This window comes from Peromyscus eremicus, chromosome X (genome assembly GCF_949786415.1).
Source record: "Peromyscus eremicus chromosome X, PerEre_H2_v1, whole genome shotgun sequence".
NCBI classification, from domain to species: domain Eukaryota; kingdom Metazoa; phylum Chordata; class Mammalia; order Rodentia; family Cricetidae; genus Peromyscus; species Peromyscus eremicus.
The window spans coordinates 11,632,992-11,654,316 of NC_081439.1; the positions used below are offsets into that span (position 1 = coordinate 11,632,992).

The following is a 21,325-nucleotide window of genomic DNA, read 5'->3' on the forward strand; positions in this document are numbered from 1 at the left end:
AAAAAAAAAAACCTCCACCCTTCCTACCATTAGCTCAAAGCAAAACTTTCACTGGTTGGGGCTTCTAAGTTGGTGGGACATATCTAAGAGCAAACATGGCCTGTGTGGTGGCTGGAAGCAGAGGGAGGTATTGAGGCGAAAGGGGGGTACAGAGGTGGGATGAGGTCCTCTTTCTGACTTTGGAGCTTTGCAGGGATCCTAGGAGCTTAACAGAGTGGTTGTGTGTGGGAGGGGAGAGGGGAGGGCTGACGAACATACCTAACAGGGAGTCCTGGGCAGCTGACTGTGGGCATGCCCTAAAGTTAATGATCCCTGCTCCCTGTATACTTGGGCCCGAATAGTCCCTGTATCTTCTATGTGACCGAGACAGTTCTAGTCCCTGCCCTAGCACCCGTCTCTTTCTGGAATAGGTGCTGGCTTTCTCAGGGTTCATGGTATGGCCTGCATCCTCCTTTATATCCCTGTGACCATCTGCCTGTTCCTGCCACTCTGTGGAGAAGACTGGCCAGAGAGGTGGCAGGGAACACGAATGAGGGTTAGCGACAGAGATTCCCAGGAGTCTACTTGAGTGGGGCTTCAGGTGAGGGAGGGCTAAGGTTACTGAAGCTGAAAGCCAGGATCTTTGCAGGACAAGGGCTGGAGGGGAGGTCAGGTTGTCAGAGGTCAGCATCTCTGCTCCACCTTAACTATATCTGCTCATGTAGGATTCTGGGGAAGAAGATCTGGAGGGCTGTGGGTTGAAGATGAATGAGTAGAATTGAACAGGTCAGGGAAAGTCCCCAGGGAAAGGGATCTTTGACAAAGACCTGGTATAGGAGAGGAAGAGAGCCATGGAGAGGTCTGCAGACCTGGAGGGAAGGGCCAATGGGAATGCCCTGAGGTGAGTGTACTGGATTTGGAGAGCAGCAACAAGAAGTCTGGTGTGTCTTGAGTGCAGTGAGTGAAAGCAAGAGGAACGAGAGGTAAGGTCAAAGAGGACTCGTTAGATTATGCCTTTTACAACACCCTGGAGGGTTGGCTTTTCCTCCAAGTGCAGAGGAAGCCATTGGAGTGTCAGGAGCAGAGGAGGGACATCACTGTCAGGACTTAGGAGGATACCTTAGATTGCTGAGTGTGGAATAGGGTGTAGGAACATGGGGCAGAGACCAAGCAGGAGCAGGCTACTACAGTAGCCCAGGTGACTGGCACTGGGGCTGGTCCTATTGGTAGAGTGACTTGGGACTTTAAGAAATGGTGCTAGAGGCGGGGCCCATGCACTTGCTAGGAAGTGATTTACCACTGAGCTGAAATGCACCTAACCATTCTTTTTAAAGACAAGATCATACTTGTAGCCTAGGCTGGTCTTGAATTCAGTGATCCTCCTGCCTCAGCCTCCTGAGTGCTGGGATTACAGAAGTGCATCACCATATTCTGCTAGGGAAATGCTTTGGATAAATAACCTACAGGATTTGCTAAAGAATGAGACTCCAAAGCAAGACCAGGGCAGTTGATACCTAAAACGGGCAGACAGGATAAGAGTCCTGAGATTACTTGCCACCTTGAACTTTCAGATGAGAAAAAAAAAAAAAAAAAAAAGAAAAGTTCTGCCTTGTTTAAGCCTTCATCATTTTATTATTTTTCTGCTTCTTGTAGTTGAACATAGTCCTTTCATGACCCTGGCCACAGACTGGAGGAGCAGAGACACTGTAGGGCCCAAGGGATGGCCTTCCCGCTAAGAGTACTGTGAGGGCTAGATAAAAGCATTCCCGAACCTGGCATATGGCGGACGGTGAGGCCTAATAAGTAAGTTAGTAAGACGGAAACGGTGATGTGTGAGTGAACATGCTGGCAGTCTATTCCATTCCCATAGAAGGTGAAGTCTCAAAGGGAGAATGAAAGGAATTCACTAGAGGAAGGAAACAGATGAGACAGCACTCTGGGCAGAGGAGATGGTCTCAACAGAGATGGGGAACGAAAGTGGGGAGAGGAAGCCACTGTGGGGTGCAAAGTGTCAAAATGAGCAAGAAGGGCAGGATTAGCTGGAGTCTATTAACATGCTCAATCAACTGGTTGCATACTGTCAGGGTCAATGTGTGCTGAGTGCAAGTTAGAAAAAGCTAATCCTTCAAAAAGTTCTGTTTCCTATATTGTGATTGATTTTCCCAATGGTGCCAAGTCCTGAAGAACACCAATGCTCAATCGGGAACTTTAAGGAACAATCAAGAGCGTTCTTGGCTAGTTGCACTGTTCACGAAAAGGCTGGGAGGTGTGTGTGTGTGTGTGTGTGTGTGTGTGTGTGTGTGTGTGTGTGGGCAGGACACACCCAGTAACTGATGGCAGAGCTGTTTTGCTTTGGTCTCACAGTATGGTACAGTCTAGGCTTTTAGGGGCTCTGGAAATTCGTGGGGGTCATGGGAGTCATGGAAAGTTAGGTAAATCCATTCTTCAGAGGCCTAATCTTTTTATTGGCTGCCTGAATTCGGATTCTTTGCACTAAATAGCTCAGGCTCACCCTCTGCACCTTCTTCCACTCTAACCTAATTATTGGCTACTTATGCTTTCCTTCACATCACCTACACCACCACCCTTGGCTCTGCTTTCCCATTTTGCCTCTAGAGTCTCTGTCCGGCTACACTTTCCAGTTTAGGCATTGGTTAATCCTATACTGGCATTGCCCTTTGAGATCTCACAGCCTTTACTCTGGCTCCCCATTTCTTTCTCGCTCCCACCTCCATTCCTCACATGCCCAAGGGCTCTTCCCCCTTCAGTCCCGCCTCCGTGTATGCTCACACAATATCTTCCAGCCTCCTTTCAGTCTCGGTATTGGCTAGATCCACCCTGTTACCACCCCTTGAAGCCATAGTGCACCCTCACAAGACTCCCCATTGGCTCGTTGCAATCATTATCGTCATCCTGCCTCTACATCATTCGCGTGCAGTTCTCCATTGGCTGTCCTTTTTATCTTTCTTACGTCTCACCGCCTACGCAACCTGCGGATCTCCCACTTTTTGGACCTCTGGGTTCGCTCCCCGCTGCCCCCATCGCCTGTAGCCATTCCATCTTCCCGCCGCCCACCATGCCGCTCGCGCTTAGACCTCCCCACTAAATGTCATACTTCTGCTAGCTACATCTTCGGTCCCGCATTAACCCCACTCCGGCCTTTCCATTGATTCCGTGATCATCCCGCCTCCCACACCGCCCACGCTCGGGCGTCCTCATTGGCCGCTAGCTTCTCCTGCCCGTCAGTCACTGCCTACGTCACTCCCGCGTGGCTGTCCATTGGCTCTTGGCTGTACCTGTCTTCATCTCACCGCCTACGCTCCACTGGAGCCCCACCCCCCCGCTCTGGCCTTCCCATTGGCTGCCCGCCTTTTCAGGCCCTGCCCCCGCCGGTCCCACCGCCGGTGCCGTCGGTGCCGCCGCCGCCGCCGCCGATATGGCGCGCACGGCCCCTGTGGAGCCACCGCTGCGGCATCCCGCGCCCCCGTCGCCGGCTGCGGGAGAGCCCCGCGCCTCGGTTGAGGCAGCGGTGGCCCCGCGGAGAGTGCTGTTCGCTGACGAGGCCCTGGGGCTGCCTCTGGCGCAGCTACGCCGCTACCGGCCGTGGGGCGGGCCCGGGGCGGGCAAGATGGCGGCGGCGACCGGGCAAGATGGCGGCAGCGGCGGGGCTGATGAGGACGATGATGGCGAGGATGGGGATGAAGGGGAGGAGGAGGAAGAGGAGGCTTGCCCTGATCCCTCGCCGCTGTGTCCCGTTCCCGCTGGCGGGGGGTTTTACCTGGTGCCCACATTTTCGTTGCCGCCCGCGCTGGGCCGTCTGGAGCGGTTGGGGCGCGTGATGGTGGAGCTGGAGGCGCTGCTGCCGCCTCCTGGAGCGGTCCCCGGGGGTTCCGGGGTGTGGGTGCCTGGGGGGCGCCCGCCGGTGGTGCGCGGGTTGGTGCGCGTGCTGAACCGCTCCTTCGAGAAGGCGGTGCACGTGCGGGCCTCACACGACGGCTGGGCTTCCTTCTGCGACCACCCAGCGCGCTATGTCCCACGCAGCCCCCCGGGGGCAGGAGTGGGAGGAACAGGAGCAGGAGATCCCCTCCTGGATCCGGGTCTAGGCCTGGGCCCTGGCCAGATGTCTGCCTCCTCACCCGACGACGGTGGCCGCACTGACCGTTTTGCCTTCCAGCTGCCCTTTGCTGAGGGTGCGGGAGATGGGGCGCGCCTCGACTTCGTGGTGCGCTATGAGACCCCCGAGGGCACTTTCTGGGCCAACAACCATGGCCGCAACTACACTGTCCTGCTCCGGATCGCACCCACACCCACTGATGCCGAAGGGCTGCCCCAGCAGCAGCAGCTGCAGCAGCTGGAGCCACAGCCTGAGTGCCAGGGTCCTGTGGAGGCTGAGGCCAGGCAGCTGAAGAGCTGCATGAAGCCGGTGAGGCGCAGGTAATGTCTGCCAGCGCCACCTCCGCCAACGCAGGGCTGAATGTAGAATGGAGAACAAGCATTCCATTCCAGGAGCCCCCCAGGCCTGCTCTCCAGGACAGGGAGGAGGGTGCATTTGGTCAAAGAGTAGTGGAGGCCAAAATGTGCTAGGCACTGTTATATACTGGGGTACCATCCATTACTGAGTTCCACTGTAAAACCCTGAACAAGACAGACACCTTCCCTGCCCTCAACCATCATGCAAGGCTCCTGTGGGAAACAGTATGAAAAAGCAAACAAGTAGATAAGATAAATAGGGCTAAGGTTAGTGCTGAGAGGAAAAAAAGATACAGTTAAGGCTCTGGAGAGGGAGTGGCTGCTGTAGACGTGTTGAGGGTGAGCTCTTACGCTGAGTCCCAGACGGTGATAAAGAAGAGTTATGGAAGAGAGAACTGATAGAAAATGGAACAGGTAGGACTTTCCTGAGGAGGTGGCATGGAGTCCTGAGTGGTATGGAGCAGTGACATACGTGGAAGGAAGATGTAGGTAGTGGGGACAACAAGTTGAAAAGTCCTGAGGTGGTTCTGAGTTTGGTATGAATGACAGCCGGTGTGCTGGAGCGGAGAGAGCTTGCGGTGTGATGGTGTGGACTAAGGGTCTCCCAGTGTGGGGTGTGGAGTCTGATTCCTATCTGACATAGCAGGAAGTCAGTTACAGAGGTGCAGAAACTGGTTGAGGAAGTGGTGGTACTTGGCTTTTTAGTTTCAACCATTTCTGGTCTTGAAGTCTATGCAAGCTTTTTTACTGTTCCTCTTGTAGTCTGAGGCCTCCTGTAGAGGTGAGGGGCTGAGGCCCTATTCTCACATGGACATATTAGCTTTGGCAGAGGCAGAAGCAGATGAGAAGTGGACTTGAAGCTCATGTCTCTTTTTTTGCACATGGCTCCCATAAACTTCAGGGGCTGGGAGAAAGAACCATTTATAACCCAGGAGGCTGATATAATGCTTTTCTAGGTTTTCTTTACCAGGACTATAAATTTTTCAAGGACAACAGCTAGGCCTGATTCTTTTTGTGGTCATCTAGGTGAGGTGACGCCTGGGGTCAGTTAGATTCTCCATGAAATGCGTGCATTTTCCTTCTAGGAGGACTGAAAATGGGAAATGGGAGGTTGCTCTTTTGGTCATTGGAAGCTGCATGATGGAGCAGGGTGTTGTGGGATCAGCTGGCTGTGGTAAGGGCTTAGGCCGTGAATGGTTCTGAAAGGTTTAGCTCTTAGCTGATGAACCTTGAAGTGGTAAGAACTTGGATTCTGCCATCAGATTACCTGTGTTCAAACCCGAGGCCTGCCGCTTTCTAGCCAAGTGCTACCTTAGCCAATTCTTAACCGCATTGTGCCGTAGTTAACTAAATATGCCCTCATCTGGAAAATAGGTAATTATGGCACGTACTGCACAGGGTGAGTAAAAGCATTCAGGATTTAGCCTAGTTCAAAGTAGTGCCATAGTGGTGTTAATTAGCGTTAATATTTAGATACTCACATGCAATCTGTGTATCCCCTTCCTGAACTCAGTTTTGTTGTATGGTCTTGTCTCTGTTTCCTCATTTGTCAGAGAAGGATGGCATTAACATTGTGTGGTTGAATTGGATGCAGCAACTGTGGGCAAGGTAACTGAGGCATAATTGTAGCTGTGAAAGGTATGATGGTCAGCATTTACTGGTCTCTGGTAACAGTGGTAGGTGCATTCTCCTCTCAAGGCCAGCTGAATGTACTGTTTGCTGTAGGTGCTATATTGATTCCTAGTTAACAGGGAAATGGCGAGCTCAGAGAGATGATCCAGCTTGCTTAAGGCCACTCAGCTAGTGAATGGCGAGAGCAGGGAGGAGATGTTAGGGACATTAGTTGAAAACAAATTCTGGATTTCACTGTTGTGTTCTTGACTCTTCATCTTTACCCTTGAACCTGTTATGTGTGCTTGATGTTTTATTGAGGTATACCAACATGGAAGGTACTGATCTTGAGTGCATGGCTCAGAAGATTGACAAATATGTTTGCACCCCACTTTCACCCCTCCAGAGCTGAGGACCGAACCCAGGGCCTTGTGCTTGCTAGGCAAGCGCTCTACCACTGAGCTAAATCCCCATCCCCAATGTTTGCACTTCTATAACCACCACCCAGATTAAGAGACTGAGCAGTTCCAGTGTCCCCAGAATCGCCTTCATTTCAATCACTTCTCATCCCAGTTGGTAGTTGTGGGATCCCTGTCTGTAAGATACCACAGTTTGGGTACTGAAGTTTGGTCATTTTCAAGAGTGTGAAAGAAAAAGAACAGACAAATCAAAACCTTGCCAGGCCAAGGTGGGTGGAGAGGGTGTTTTTCTTTTAAAATACATGGGTGGTTTTAAGGAGAAATTGAAGTAGTTCATTTAGACAATTGTTTTGGTAGCTGGCCCCATGTTTGTGGTTCCCAACGTGACTTGAGATATTATTTTAAGTGGGTAGATGGCTTTTTGATAGCTTCTTTATCTTTTGATCTCAGCTCTTGCAAAGGGGAGGCTGGTGTGCACTGCAAGATCAGCGATAAGGTTTTCTTTGTAGGTCGGTGGCTTTCTTGGCAAGTACATTTCAACTTATTATTGTTGTAAGGCCTGTGTGCTGCTGCTGATGTGGAGCGCTGTTGAAGAACAGCTACCCCCTGTGATCTAGCCTTCTGGGGAAATGGTGGTGGACCTCAGGGGATACCCTTTTCTTATCTGTGGGAGGCCTGTTGTAGAGGGCTTCAGAAATGTTGGCTGCAGGCCCACTATGCAGCTGGGCCTTGACAGGTGGGGTCAGGGGAGCAGTTTGGCAGCCATGAGGATACAGTGCAGAGGCTCAAGCATGCTTTCCCCGGGTTGCAGGACCAGGTTTTCAGTACCCATTAGGTTTAGAGATAATCCATCAACAAGCATTTTTTTTGTAGGGCCTGTTATGTGCCGAGCACAGGGCTAGGAAGAAGCAAAGAAGATCCAGACTGGTTCTAAGATACCCAAGGGCTTGTGCTAAGGCCCAGTTGCAAGGCATATATAAAGCCTTACCAAGTGACCCATGGATGAGCCCTTTTTCTTTGCTAGGCACTTTGCTGAGTATTTGTGTATAGTCTCCTTTATTCTCGACTGGTTTCTGTGAGCTAGACTGCTTTTAATCCCTCTTTTCTGCGTGGGTGAATAGCATTTGAGTCCTCAGTGCTAGGGCTGGTATGGGAAGAGGCCTTTTGGTCAGTCTTGGCTTTATACTTTGAGGGGGTGTCCTATTCCTCTTCAGAGTCAAGAGTAACAAAATCCGACTGGCCCTTAAAGCCCTCACTGTTCCCGGTTTGCCTTCTGCTGTTGCTAGTCTTGCTTTATTCTGGCTTCTGTGCCGGAGCTCGTGGCACCACATCTCTTCTCTTACTCCTCTTGCTTCGTGTCTTTGCTCATACTGTTTGCTTCACCAAGAATGTGTGTCCCACACCCCTCAGATTCTCCTCCTGTAGACCCCTCAGTTCTTTTTTTTTTTTTTTTTTTTTTTTTTGGTTTTTCGAGACAGGGTTTCTCTGGCTTTGCACCTTTTCTGGAACTCACTTGGTAGCCCAGGCTGGCCTCAAACTCACAGAGATCTGCCTGGCTCTGCCTCCCGAGTGCTGGGATTAAAGGCGTGCGCCACCACCTCCCGGCCGACCCCTCAGTTCTAAGAGGGATTCCTCAGGGGAGCTTACCCACCGTAGCCTCTTTAATCCCTAGTTTTATTTATAGCACTGATGAGCTCAGGCAGGTCAAGTTAAGAGAATGCCACAGAGCTTGGCATAGGAGCCTTACCCCGAGTCCAGGATCATCCTCCATCCTGCCTGGGAATCCCATGCGTTCTTGGATCCACCCTGGGCTCCTCTTTCATGGGATCCTCTCAAGCATTCTTTACCTCCAGACTTCGCCTTTTGCTTCCTCCAACATAATAGAAACCATCAGAATGAAACTCCCTATCACTCAGCCCCCAGCTCTGAACACTGACACCCCTCACATTGTCCCCATATTAGGCCACTTCCTGTTCTTTGCTCCAGAGCTTCAGTTTTTGCCATTTATTCCAGAGTCTGAGATCATAAGCCTCATTTCTATGTTGTCAGGCTTTTTTCCTGTTCCTGATCTTCTCTGTTGACTTATCCTCAGTCCAGAGCTTGCTCGCCCTCTGCTTCTGGTCAGTACCTGATGATCACCCTTGGCCCGTTCACCTGAAGTGAAGTCACCAGCACCTGCTTCCGCTGCTTGCTCACCTCACATGTTTATCAGTCAGTCCCTGCTTTGGGCCAAACTCAGAAGGGTTTGGGGCTTTCATTCATTCTTACTTACTTAGGTCACCTCCATCCCTGGCCTTGGGACCACACCCTGCTCTTTTTCCTCAAAATCCCTGGCTCCTCTCTTTCTCCTTGTTCTTTCTGCCTCAGTTACTGAACTTTGTGTCTCCACTTGACAGAATCCTTAGGTTTCTGAGGCTTACCTGTCTCCCACACCGTGCTCCCAAACCACCTCTTACTTCCTGACCACACACACCCCTCCACTTGTTTTCTGAGCATCCTTAAAGCCTTGCTGATTCTAGTCTGTGCCAGGGCCTAGTGTTCTAGCATTCCCCTTCCTTTTCTAAAGGCTCTGACTTGAGGCTGTAGTGAGACCTTTAGTAGGGGATTACTGGGTGACCGAACTGCTAGACTGTAAGCTCCGTGAGGGGTAGGGACATGCTCTGCATTGGTGACCACTGTATTCTCACAGGCCTGCCATGGTGCATGGCACTTAGTAGGTGCTCAATAAATATTTGTTGAAATAATGAGTTTGAGTATTTTTTCAAATGTCTCCACATCCAATTCTAAATTTCATAGTTCAGTTTGTTCCCCAGTGTGTCTCCTGTCAATCTCCCTGATGCACAGCAAAGCCTCAGGGGTTTTTAACTGTACCTGTAACTGAACGGATGGCTGAATTGGCAGCCTGAGGGAAATGAGAACAATTAGAATTGAAACAGGGCGGGTTAGGGGTCATCTGAGTTGTCTGGAGAGAGAATTTTATGTGAAACTGATGTCCCTTTGTTCTACAGAAAACTGGTAGGGCATCGTGGTTAAGGCTGTGGGCTGTGGGCTGCACACCTAAGTGGCGGAGCAGGGATCTGAGCCTGTGGAGTCCTGCGAGTGCTCCAGTTTGGAACTGTGGTACTAGGCTAGCTGATAGGTCCTGCCCGCTGGGCATGGCCGCACAAGTTGCTTTCCTTTTCAGAGCCTCAGTTTCTCTCAGTGGGAGCTCAGAAGGAATTAGTTTTAAGCACTTAATTGGTGCTTTTCATGTTTCCCCAGTCTGTTCAGCAACTCACTGAAGTATTACTGTCGTCTCTTTATAGATGAGAAGACTGGGGCACAAGAGGTTAGGTAATTTGCCCCAGGTCACACAGCTGGTGTGTAATAGAGCTGGGATTATTCACCATTGCATTTTCTGGCCATTAATTGAGATACAAAATCAGTTTGCTAGCTTCCAACAAACATCGAAAAATGGTGTAGGGAATAGCACAGTACATTATGACAAGCAGTAGCGGTAAGTATTATTTTGAAGAACAACTGTTTCAGTTCTCAGTGTGTCTGTGTCTGTGTCTGTATTTACTCGTGTGGATGTGCTGGGTTATGAGGTAAAATGGTTTTCTCACCCTGGGCTGTGACCATAGAAGTGTCAGTGAGCTAGAAGAAACCTGAGGCATGGTAAGTTGCTCCACAGTGCACACAAGTCCTAGAGTTGAGGCTGACACTTGTTGGGGAAGGCAAGACATCGTCCTACATAACTTGGTGGCTTTCATAGCCTCCTCACCCCATTCCCTGCCCCCTCCCCCACCCCAAAGCACATGGCTTAGGGTAACTAGAATTCTAAGTATCTCAGAGCAACTTTCTGAAGCCACCTACCCCTCCAGACAGCATCATCAAGTTGTCTCCATGGGAGCTGGGCTCTGCTGTGTTTCCCTTTGGGGTTCAGCACATGACCCACTTTGGGCAAGTAAAGTTCTTTGAAGCTTGGAGTGCTGGGAGTGCTCACATAGGCCCAGATGATGGTGGTGGTTGTGATGTGACCGAGTCGACTTTGCATTTCTCCTTGGGGCTTGTTAGCACTCATTTCTTCTTTCTCCCTGGCAACTCATCTCTCTGTCCTGTCTTGGCTGGCCCGGCCTGGGGCCACTGTCACCACTTTCTGAGGTCTCATCCCCTGGTCTCCGGGTACCGTCTGAAGTCAAGCAGCCATCGAGTTTCTTAATGGCAGGGAGAATTTTCACACCCAGTAGAGTAGTTCGTTCTAGGTTAAGATGGACTTGACTCGTGTTCCCAGGCACTCAGATAAGGTATGCCAAGACATCCCCGGCAGTTTGTGTCCTGGCCACTGGGTATCACTGCCCTTGAGAGGATGCCACATGGCATTTGTGGGACTGGTGCCAAAAGAGCAGGGTTTATTCTTGAAAAATTAACAGGCACACTGCAGGTACAGTTTTGTTCTTACTCTCCCTCCCCATATTTCTAAGAACTGTTACTGATCAGTGCGCCAGTGCACACTTCCACCCAGTCCTGTCTTTTCCTCCTTGTGATTGTAGTCACAGCTGCCGCCAAGTTTTTACCATGAAAGACAGTTCAAAAGTTTTACACACACACACACACACACACACACACCCCTGCCTACTGTGTCTTCAAAGTGGGGCTGTTTTGGGGTGTCGTCAGTATGGAGTGTATTGCAGTTAGTGGTTATAGACACAGTTCCTTCAATCTTAGTTTCTACATTTGGGAGAAGGAGAGCTTGCTGTTTTGAAGGATACATGTAAGATTTTCAAATGACCTTGATGTAGTAACAAAAAGGCCCACGGTGGAGGAGGCGAGGCGCAGTCGTCCCTGCCTCCTGCTTTTCTTCCCAGCTCTTTGAGGTTGGGAAAACAACTTGCTTGCTTCTGCTGACTTGGCGGATCTTGGTTTGGGCTGATACTTGGATGGCTTCAGCAGGAGAAGAGGTGGTGGCTGAAGGACTTTCTTTTGGAATGTATTTGTCTTCCTTCTTCTGACTAGAAGTCTCTTTTCTGCTAGTGGGTGCTGCCTGGGTTCTCTTTTCACTCACATCTATGACAACAGGAGCTTGGTTGTCATGTGTGTCAGATTACAGGGGGTGCTTGTGTAGGGCCTGTCCATGGGAGGAAGGGCTGGCTTTCTGTCCAGTTGGGAGTGTTCATGAAAAGTTTTACTTTAGAAGATCCCAATAAGATGATTTAAGAACAAAAACTAAGGATACTATCTCTGCCAGGTAGAAATCCTATGGAGCTGTAGATCCAAAGGCCTGGATTTTAGACCCACCGAAGAGACCGGCTCAGGATTAACATGGTTTTTCCTGAATCTTCTCATTTGTGTTGTGTGGAAGTTTCTGGCTGGGCTCCCAGAGCCACCTGCCCCAGGCTCCCTAATATTCAGACCGAATTACTTCTGGTGGGATGCATGAGCCCTAGACTACAGAGAAAGACTCAGTACCCCTTCCAAAGATTCTAGACTCTAGGCCCTCGTATTAGTTAAAGCTCCTTCCTCCAAAGTGCTGATGAAAGGTTCCTGTAGCCGCTCTTTGGTAGTAGTCTAGCCATACATGCCATGGAACTGGAGAAATAGTGAATATGTGGATGATGGGCAGCTGAAAAACAGCCTTCCTGAAAGGGAGGGGGCGGGATTGGATGTGTCTGTTATGGGTTCTCCCCTCTCTTTCTAGTTAGGGCTGGAGATTGGGTTGGGTGCAATAGGAGTCTCTTATCCAAACAGCGTCAGCTTGTTAGCTAAAGATATGGGTTTTGATCCTGCCTGTGCAGTCTTTAGTCATCTCCTTAGCCTCCCCTTCATCATCCACAAGATGGGGGGAGCAGAAGTGCCCCACCTCAAAGGATTTACAAGTTCCTCCCTTGCAGTCACCACCGGTATTAAAACCGGTACATGTGACACATGAAGACCACTGGCTAGCACCAGAGTTCTGTGCATGGGCCTGCTGGTGGCATTCTGTTTCTGTGAAGGTCATTTTGATTAGGTATTTGATTAGGTGTTTTCTCAGTTGCAGCTTTTTTCCTAAGTGTCAACAGTGCCCTGTTAGCTCTGAGGAAGAAAAAGTTGTCATTGTTTCAGTTCCCCTCAGGTCTCTGAATCCTGTCATCATTGCTCTCATAATCATTGTCTCCTTCATTTGTCTTATTTGTGAACATTTGGTAGTCACAGGTAAGAAGAACAACAGCGATTGCTCCATGATTAAATCCCATTCCTGATAGGACTGAAATGCTTGGCCTATGCCACTCAGGGATCTAACTCGGCTGACAGAGGGGCAGTTGGACCAATACATTTCTCCCACTGATGGAGCTACTGCTCTGTGCCAGGCCAGATGTCTGGCTTTCCATCCTTACTCTTGACTTCCTGTGCTCCCTGTGTTGCATACAAGGAGGTGATGGATCTTGGCAGGCTGGTGTGGGGGCCAAGGAGAGCTGGAGTAGAGGGACAGGCCTTTCTGACTCCCTTCCCATTCATTCTCCATTTGCTTTTCTTCTTCACCTCCACTGCTTCCTGTGTCCCCTAGTCTTCTGCATGCCCTTCCCTTAAAAATGGCTTCTGTGATAGCCAGGAACAAACCCTAGATAAGGGATGCCAAACTGCCCATTGATATTTGGTTTGTAACCATAAAGTAAAGGAAACAAGCTAGCTACTCAGCAGGAAGGGGATGGCCACATAGATAATGTCAAGGCCATTTGATAGGAGCACAAAGCTGCCGTTTTTTCTCTGTTTGCAAAAGTCTGTAATGATGTTTCTTACTGTTTAATGGACAAAGCCAGCTGTGAAAGCATGTTTGCAGAATCTAAATGGTTTCAGGGAATGTCTGGAATGAAATTTTCCAAATAGTAACAGTGGTTGCCTCTGGCTCATGTGCGATTGTTTTCTTTCCTGCATCCTTATGCTTTTCTGTATTTTGAAAAATTCCTACAATGAGTGTATAGGACTTTTATGATCAAAGAATTAAAAAGCAGCGGAAGAGAAAATAGCAGCTGTTAGGTGAAGATTGGTCACCACAGTGGCACAGAAGGTGCCCAAGGGTGGCAGAACTGTCCTCTCAGGGTGTCAGATTGATGTGCTGTCTCGTTTGCCCGACAGGCCTCTTGAGGAAGAGCAGAGGATGAAGAACATGGATGATAATACCCTTGTGGGTAAGCATCTGGCAGGCTTTGAGGATTCTAGCCCCTTCTAATACCTTAATTATTTTTCATGGTGCTGGGGATGGGACCAGGGCCCGTGTGTGTGCTAGGCAAATGCTCTGCTACTGAGCTGTGTCACCTAACCTTTCTAGTGGCCTTTTACCATTTCTTCTTTCCTTGTTTCTTTCTATAAAAAAGAAAAGGTCACTTCCTTTGACTGCCACAAAAAGCTTCCAATGTAAACTTCCAGTTAGTTTCATAGATGAGCAGGATTAGACTGCTTGCATACCTGTCTCGCTTCAACAGTGCCCTTCTCTTCTCTCTGACAGAACATCCTGATGTTCGAGAGTCACTGGGTCCCCTGGTTGCCCCCACCCCTCTCCGTCCCTGGCCCCAGATGACACTTCAGGTAAGCGGGTCCTTGTAACCTTGGTGTGAATAGTCTGGTAGGTAGTTCCCAGTGTGACCACAGCTGGACCTGGTGGTAGAGCTGACAAGCTTTTGTCTATCCTAGAAATGGGGGTGGAGGTGGGAGTGAGATCACAGACCTCAGGATCTGATGGGGGTAAGGGACGGCTGAAATTATTCACTTGGTTTTAACTGTTAATTAGCAAACATTTAGAGTACTTGTTCCATGTTACAGACACTGGAAACCTAACACAGATGACATCTGTATGAGGATTACATGTTCAGGCAGAGACATAATGAAATAAAGATTAAATATGTGCTATTTTAAATGAAGATGAGTACTTAGGGAAAATGGAGGGCGGGAGGGACCTGAGAAACGAGGCTTGAGAGAAATTTGAAGGTGAGAGGAGCCCCATGACAAACTGGGAGAGGAGCCTTCCAGGCAAGTGCCAAGTTCTTAAGGTGGGCTTCGACTACTGTATGTCAGAAATAAGACTGAGCCAGGTGGTGGTGGTGCACGCTTTTAATCCCAGCACTCGGGAGGCAGAGGCAGGTGGATCTTTGTGAGTTCAAGGCCAGCCTGGTCTACAGAGCAAGATCCAGGAAAAGGCGCAAAGCTACACAGAGAAACCCTGTCTCAAAAACAAACAAACAAAACAAAACAAAAAAGTAAAGAGACTAGTGTAATGAACCCACATCACCCAGCTTCAACACATGCTGGTGTATAAAAGTAAAGAGACTAGTGTAATTAACCCAGAGTTTCAACACATGCTGGTGTATAAAAGTAGAGAGACTAGTGTAATGAACCCAGAGTTTCAACACATGCTGGTGTATAAAAGTAAAGAGACTAGTGTAATGAACCCACATCACCCAGCTTCAACACATACTGGTATGTGTCCATTCCTACTTTATAGCATAGCTCTTTCCCTTCTCATTTCCTGTAGAATTATTTTGGGAAAAAATCCAGATAACACTCAATTTGTGAATGCTGTAGTTTATTTCTCAGAAAAATAACCGTAAAACAAAACAAAACAATAAAAAATCCCCCAATGATCATGCCATGATCACATCTCTGAAAATTAACAGTATTCCTTCATATCACTAATGATTAGGTTAGTGATCCAATTCCCTTACATGTATTCCTAGGACCCAAACAAGGTGATGCATTGTATTTCTTTTTTTTCTTCTGTCTCTCTGTCTCTCTGTCTCTCTGTCTCTCTGTCTCTCTGTCTCTCTCTCTCTCTCTCTCTCTCTCTCTCTCTCTCTCTCTCTCCTCTGTTTTTTTTTTTTTGAGACAGGGTTTCTCTGTGTATCCCTGGCTGTCCTGGAGTTCACTGTACAGACCAGGCTGGCTTTGAACTCAGAGATCCACCTCCCTCTGCCTCCTGAGTGCTGGGATTAAACTGCCCAACTGATACATTGTATTTCATTTCGATATATCTCTTTACTTTTTAATATCCCCAAGTTTCTTCATTGTTGTTTGTTTACTAAACCCTGTTTGTCATGCAGTTTTACATCGTCTAAGTTTGGCTGATTACATTCAGGTGGAAACATAATTCTTATTCTGTTTAAAAAATTTAAATTATATTTATCTATCTATCTATTTATTGTGTATCTGTGTGTACATGCACAGGTGTGTGCATGTCACAGTATGTGTGTCTGTGTGTGTATGTGTGTGTTGAAAGTCAAAGGACAACTTGTAGGAGTGAGTTCTCTCCTTTTGTTGTGTAGGTTCCGGGAATCAGACTCAGGCTCTCAGGGCCCTTACTGAGCGGTCTCACTGACCATGACCTTCTTACTCTATTTTCGTTAATTCATTCATCTTATTTACTTCAGTGTTTTATTAAGTTACATTTACTCAACCATTAACTCTGCTAAATATATTTGTTAAATATTGTCTAGCATTATGAAATTGACTTAAACAGAACTCATTCCATTAAGTTCTGTCATTCTACTTCTTTTATTGGCTGGGCTTTTTCTCTAAAGAAAATTATTACACATTCATTCATTCATGGATCCAAAACGTATTTGTTGACTCTGAACCCATTGCATTTTTTTTTGTTTGTTTTTCGAGACAGGGTTTCTCTGTGTAGCTTTGCACCTTTCCTGGGACTCACTTGGTAGCCCAGGCTGGCCTCGAACTCACAGAGATCCGCCTGGCTCTGCCTCCCAAGTGCTGGGATTAAAGGCGTGTGCCACTACCGCCCGGCTGCATTTGTTTATTTTGATGCTAGGAGTAGTTTTCTTTTCTTGTGTCTTTTTACCCTTATTAGCACTCCCCATTATTCTGTGAACCTCTTTTCACATCTTGTTATGATAATATATCATGGTCTTGTACTTTGCCTGCTCCAAACCTGGAGAAAGCAGTCTCATTAAGAAGCCTTGGTTCAGGGGCTGGAGAGATGGCTCAGAGGTTAAGAGCACTGGCTGCTCTTCCAGAGGTCCTGAGTTCAATTCCCACCAACCATCTATCATGGGATCTGATATCCTCTTCTGGCATAAAGATATACAGATAGAGCACTCACATACATAAAGTAAATAAATAAATGAAAAATAAAAGAAGCCTTGGTTCCTTTTGATGGAGAATCATGTCTACCAACTCAGATGGGGGCTCAGTAGGACTGCTGCTACTAGACTGAGCATTGTTTTCAAAGACAATTATGAAGTAAATATTAACTTTTTGTTAACTTTAGTGTGTGTGTGTGTGTGTGTGTGTGTGTGTGTGTGTGTGTGTGTACGTGTACAACTTGTAGGAACTGGCTCTTTCCTTTCCAGCACATGGGTTCTGGAGATCAAACTCAGGTCATCATGTTTGGTAGCAAGTGCCGTTACCCACTGAGCCATCCTACCAACCCAGAAATAAATATTTTAAAAGAGAAAACCCATCATGAATTCATTTGTTACAGTTATCTACTGAGTACGGATGCCCAGTGGATCACTTAGCATTATCACCTGCAAAAAGAGGTCTCTTTGTACTTGCCCGAACTTGGCTCTTTGCATATACATGATCAAGTCTTTGGCAGTTAGAGAATTACAGGGGGTTCTTTAACATATCTTTGCCTGGAAAACTCTAGGGACTGGGTGTAGGCTGTTCCCAGTTCTTACTGTCTCTTCTACTTTATTCCATTCCCTTTCTCTCCCCACGCACGTGATGGAAACAGGTTTCTGAAGTTACAGCGAACAACCCTCAAGAAGAAGGTGACGTCCCCAGGAGCAATCCACCTGTGGCTTTTACAGAGGTCCTTCAGATACCAGCCATCAGGATTCCTCCATCTACCTATGGCCTGGGTGGCCCTCCCAGGGACCAGGCCTCAGGGCCGGATGCAAGTGATAGAGCCACTGGGCCCTTCCTGGAACCCAGTCAGCAACAGGTGGAGGCCGCGTGGGAAAGTGGAGGGGGTCGAAAGGCCCCCATGGTGGGGCCTATGGCAGATGAGCCCACTCGGGGTCTGGAGATTGTGAGTGGGTTGGAGGAGTTGCTTGGTGAAGACACCATTGACCAGGAGTTGGAGCAGCTCTACCTGTCTCACCTGAGCCGCTTGCGGGCTGCTGTGGCAGCAGGGGGTGGCGGGGAGGGCTCTACAGATGGGGGAACCTCCCCCAGCCATCCCCTGGGCATGCTCACGGACCGTGACCTGATCTTGAAGTGGCCTGGCCCTGAGAGAGCCCTGAACAGTGCCCTAGCCGAGGAGATCACGCTGCACTATGCACGCCTGGGGTGTGGCGTGGAGCTCATCAAGGACACTGAAGACCCTGATGACGAGGGGGAGGGCGAAGAGGAGCTCTCCATCACTCCTTCTAGCCCTGAAGGAGACAGTCCTAAGGAATCACCTCCCGAAATCCTCTCTGGGGCACGCTCTGTCGTAGCGATGGGAGATGTGTGGCTCCCATGGGCTGAGGGCTCTGGATGTGCCAGCCCTGTGGTTCTGGGAACACAGGGACAGTTTACTGAGAATCCAGAGAAAGAGATGGGCAAGGACATCAACTCTTTGCACATGAATAGGCCCATAGTTGGGATGACCGGGTCCCCAGGGGAGGCTGGGACAGAAGCCCAGATGGAGGTTCCTACTGAGTGGGCAGGCAGCTTGATATCTGTTTCTGATACGGAACCGGAACCAGAGCCGGCTGCACCAGCTCTGCCAGAGCAGAGTCCCGCTCTCCTTCGTCCCCCGGGCACTGAAGTCTGTCTGTCTAGTGTAGCCAACTCTCATGTGGTCTCCCAGGATGAAGAGGGCGGAAGCCTAAATCTTGAGTCCCCAGAGAGGTCGCCCATGCCAGCAGCCCCTGCACAATGTATGTGTGGATTGGCTCCTCAGCTTCGGGGGCCCTTGACCCAAACTCTGGGTGTCCTGGCCGGGCTAGTTGTGGTCCCTGTGGCTTTGAACAGTGGTATGTCCCTTCTGGTGCTTGTGCTGTGCCTCTCTCTGGCCTGGTTCTCGTAGGGACTGCCCGTAGGATCAATGACAGCAGATCTCCTCTTTGGGGTCTGGAGATTGGCAGTCCCTCTGTCACCCCAAAGAGTTGAGATGAGATCTGTGGCCTGTGTCGTGAGGGACTTTGGTCCTTTGATTCTGAGAGTGCTCGACTGGAGAGAGGCCTTCCCGTCGCGGAGCTCTCTCGTCAGCACCAGGCTTCCCGCAGTAGTACTTGTGGAGTGGAACAGAATGGTGGACCGTGTGAGAAATTTTAGAATGGAACCAGGCATGCCCCCCACCCACCCACCCCAAGCCTGTATTTATTTTTGTATAATTCTCTGGATGAGGGAGAGTGGTCATGAGCTGGTCTTGGGGCACAATTACCCAGAGATATATTTATTAACAGCCAATCTGTGCAACCTGCTGGAGCTTTATTTTTAATTTAATTTATATAGAGTACCTATTATTATATGCCACAATAGAGCTCTATGAGAAATGATGTGTCTTGCTGTGCTGGTCTCCTGTTTGGGCCTAAGTGTGTAGGGTGGCCACATTCTGGGGAATGACCATGATCCATGGTGGGCATGGAGATGGCCATGGCCATGCCTACTTCTGCCTCCTCAATGTGTTCTGGAGGATCTGTATCCCTTTGCCTTGTGGTCCTAATATATGTGGTCCTTTGGTCGTGCATATTTTGTCTGTGGGAGCCTCTGTCTGTGTATATGGGTGGTTGTGGTGGGAGCCAAGAGGAAGAGGCCACATGAAGTTTTGGTGTTAGTCATGTGGCTATGTCAGTGGCTGTGGCCAGCTGTAAATATGGAGACATGGATTGGCCACAAGGTTTTGAGGCTACTGGAAAAAAAAAACAGCTTTTGACACCAGCAGGGAGACCCCTCAAACCCCCAAATGGGGAAGGCCCCAGAAAGAAATTAATGTACTGTGAAAAATTTGTATCAGATTTGTTGTCCACAGACATTGCATTTCTACTCCAAACAGGAAACCCAGAAGCTTTAAATGAGAGGTTAGATACATTTATTGCATGCAAATAAAAACTCTTGGCATAGCAAAATAAAACACAATATATTTATTTACTTCCCTTTACAGCAAAACTTTGAAAAATGGTAATTGTTTTGGTGGTTTATTTATTTACTTAGCAGGGTTTCAGACTGGCTGGGAGCTCACTGTCCTGTTGCTGCAGTCTCCTAGCAGTGGGATTCCAGATGTGTGTCAGCATATACGCCTAGTGGTACAACAGAACTTCTTAAAAGAATTATTGTAGCAGCTTTCTCCATTCTTTTCTCTTCTGCCAATGCCCCATGCCTTTCTGAAATAGCCCCAATTTGTATTTTTCCCCAGCAATTTAAAAAATGATGCTGCTGTTATAGCAACAGTTATGCCCCAGATCTTTCTCCATTCTTTTCTATTCTGCCAATACCCTATGCCCTTCTGAAATAGCCCCGATCTGTATTTTCCCCAGCAACTGAAAATTGCTGCTGCTACAGCAACAGTTACGCCCCAGATCTCATCTTACACGGCTTCCTGGCAGTATGTGACAGGCTGATCACCTCTATTGCCAGCTTTTTCTTCCCCTGGTTTCCAGGGTGCCACACTCTCCTAGTTTTCCTCACTTCTCACTGGCTGTTCTAGAACAGTGGCCATCATGTAGATTTGCCCAGTAAATGACCATTGAGCGAAACATGAAGGAACAGACCCGTATATAAAGAAAGACAGGGACCCGTGGCTACAGTCTCAGCTCAGCTTTGCAAGTGTTGACTGACTGAGCACCTCTGCTCTGTGGACACCAAGTGGGGGTCTCACAGTCCTGGGGGGTGAGCGGTACAGAGAAGAAGTCTGTGCAGCATGCTCAGTGCACTAACAGGGTTAAATGTTAAGGGCTGGGGAAGCCCAGGACAGGTGCTCAGCGTAGTCGGGAACTCTGGAAATCTTGGAGAATCTGGTACCTGTCCTGAGTTCCCCAAAGTGAGGAAGAGTCTGGCAGACAGTGAAGGAGAGGAGAGGACCAGTCAGAAGGAATAGCCTTGTGACATGGAAGGAAAAAAACGGCCAGTGTGAAATTCAACACACCTGTTTTTTAAGAATTATTTTTTATACAGCTTCTCTGTAGCCCAACTTGGTCTTGAATGATGATCCTCCTGCTTCAGCCTCCCTGGTGTTGAGCTTACAGCGTTATCATGCCTGGCCTCAAGAAGGTATTTTGACTTCTCAAATATCAATGTCCATGTCTTAGCTAGGGTTTCTATTGCTGCAGTGAAACACCATGACCAAAAAGCAAGTTGGGGAGGAAAGGGTTTATTTTGTTCACATTTCAACATCACTGTTCATCACTGAAGGAAGTCAGGACAGAAACTCAAACAGGGCAGGAACCTGGAGGCAGGAGCTGATGCAGAGGCCATGGAGGAGTGCTGCTTACTGGCTTGTTTCACACGACTTGCTCATAGAACCCAGGACCACCAACTCAGGGATGGCACCACCCACCATGAGCTGGGTCCTCCCGCATCAATCCTTAATTAAGAAAATGCCTTCCAGCTGGATCTTTTGGAGGACTTTTCTCTATTAGTGTTCCCTCCTTTTAGATGGCTCTAGTTTGTGCGTCAAGTTGGCATGGGACCAGCCAGCACAGTCCAGATATCTATGGCTTTATGTTGATGTGATTTGTTTTTGAGACTGTCTCTTGCTTTATAGCCCCAGGCTGGTCTTGATCTGTCCATCCTTCTGCCTCAGCCTCCCCTGAGCCTGACTTTGATTTGATAATTTGATTGTTTGAAACAGTTCCTTATGCAAAATTGTTTGGGAAAAAAAAGACAAATTACTATCAATATATAACTTATGAAATGTGTCCCAAAAGGGAGCAGAAAAATTTACGTAGTTT

General features: G+C 48.5%; 1 protein-coding gene across 2 annotated transcripts; it reads left to right on the plus strand.

Moving 5' to 3' along the window:
• The first annotated feature begins 3,415 nt into the window (after positions 1-3,415).
• Positions 3,416-19,560, plus strand: Ppp1r3f (protein phosphatase 1 regulatory subunit 3F). 2 transcript variants are annotated; one of them, XM_059250986.1, is made up of 4 exons: positions 3,416-4,413; positions 13,572-13,624; positions 13,942-14,021; positions 17,182-19,560. In XM_059250986.1, the coding sequence occupies exons 1-4, from the start codon at positions 3,416-3,418 to the stop codon at positions 18,460-18,462; spliced, it is 2,412 nt and encodes an 803-aa protein (XP_059106969.1). In that variant the 3' UTR covers positions 18,463-19,560. The 2 variants fall into 2 exon arrangements, with proteins under 2 accessions (XP_059106969.1, XP_059106970.1); XM_059250987.1 differs by lacking the exon at positions 3,416-4,413 and adding an exon at positions 4,448-4,863.
• Positions 19,561-21,325: the final 1,765 nt, after the last annotated feature.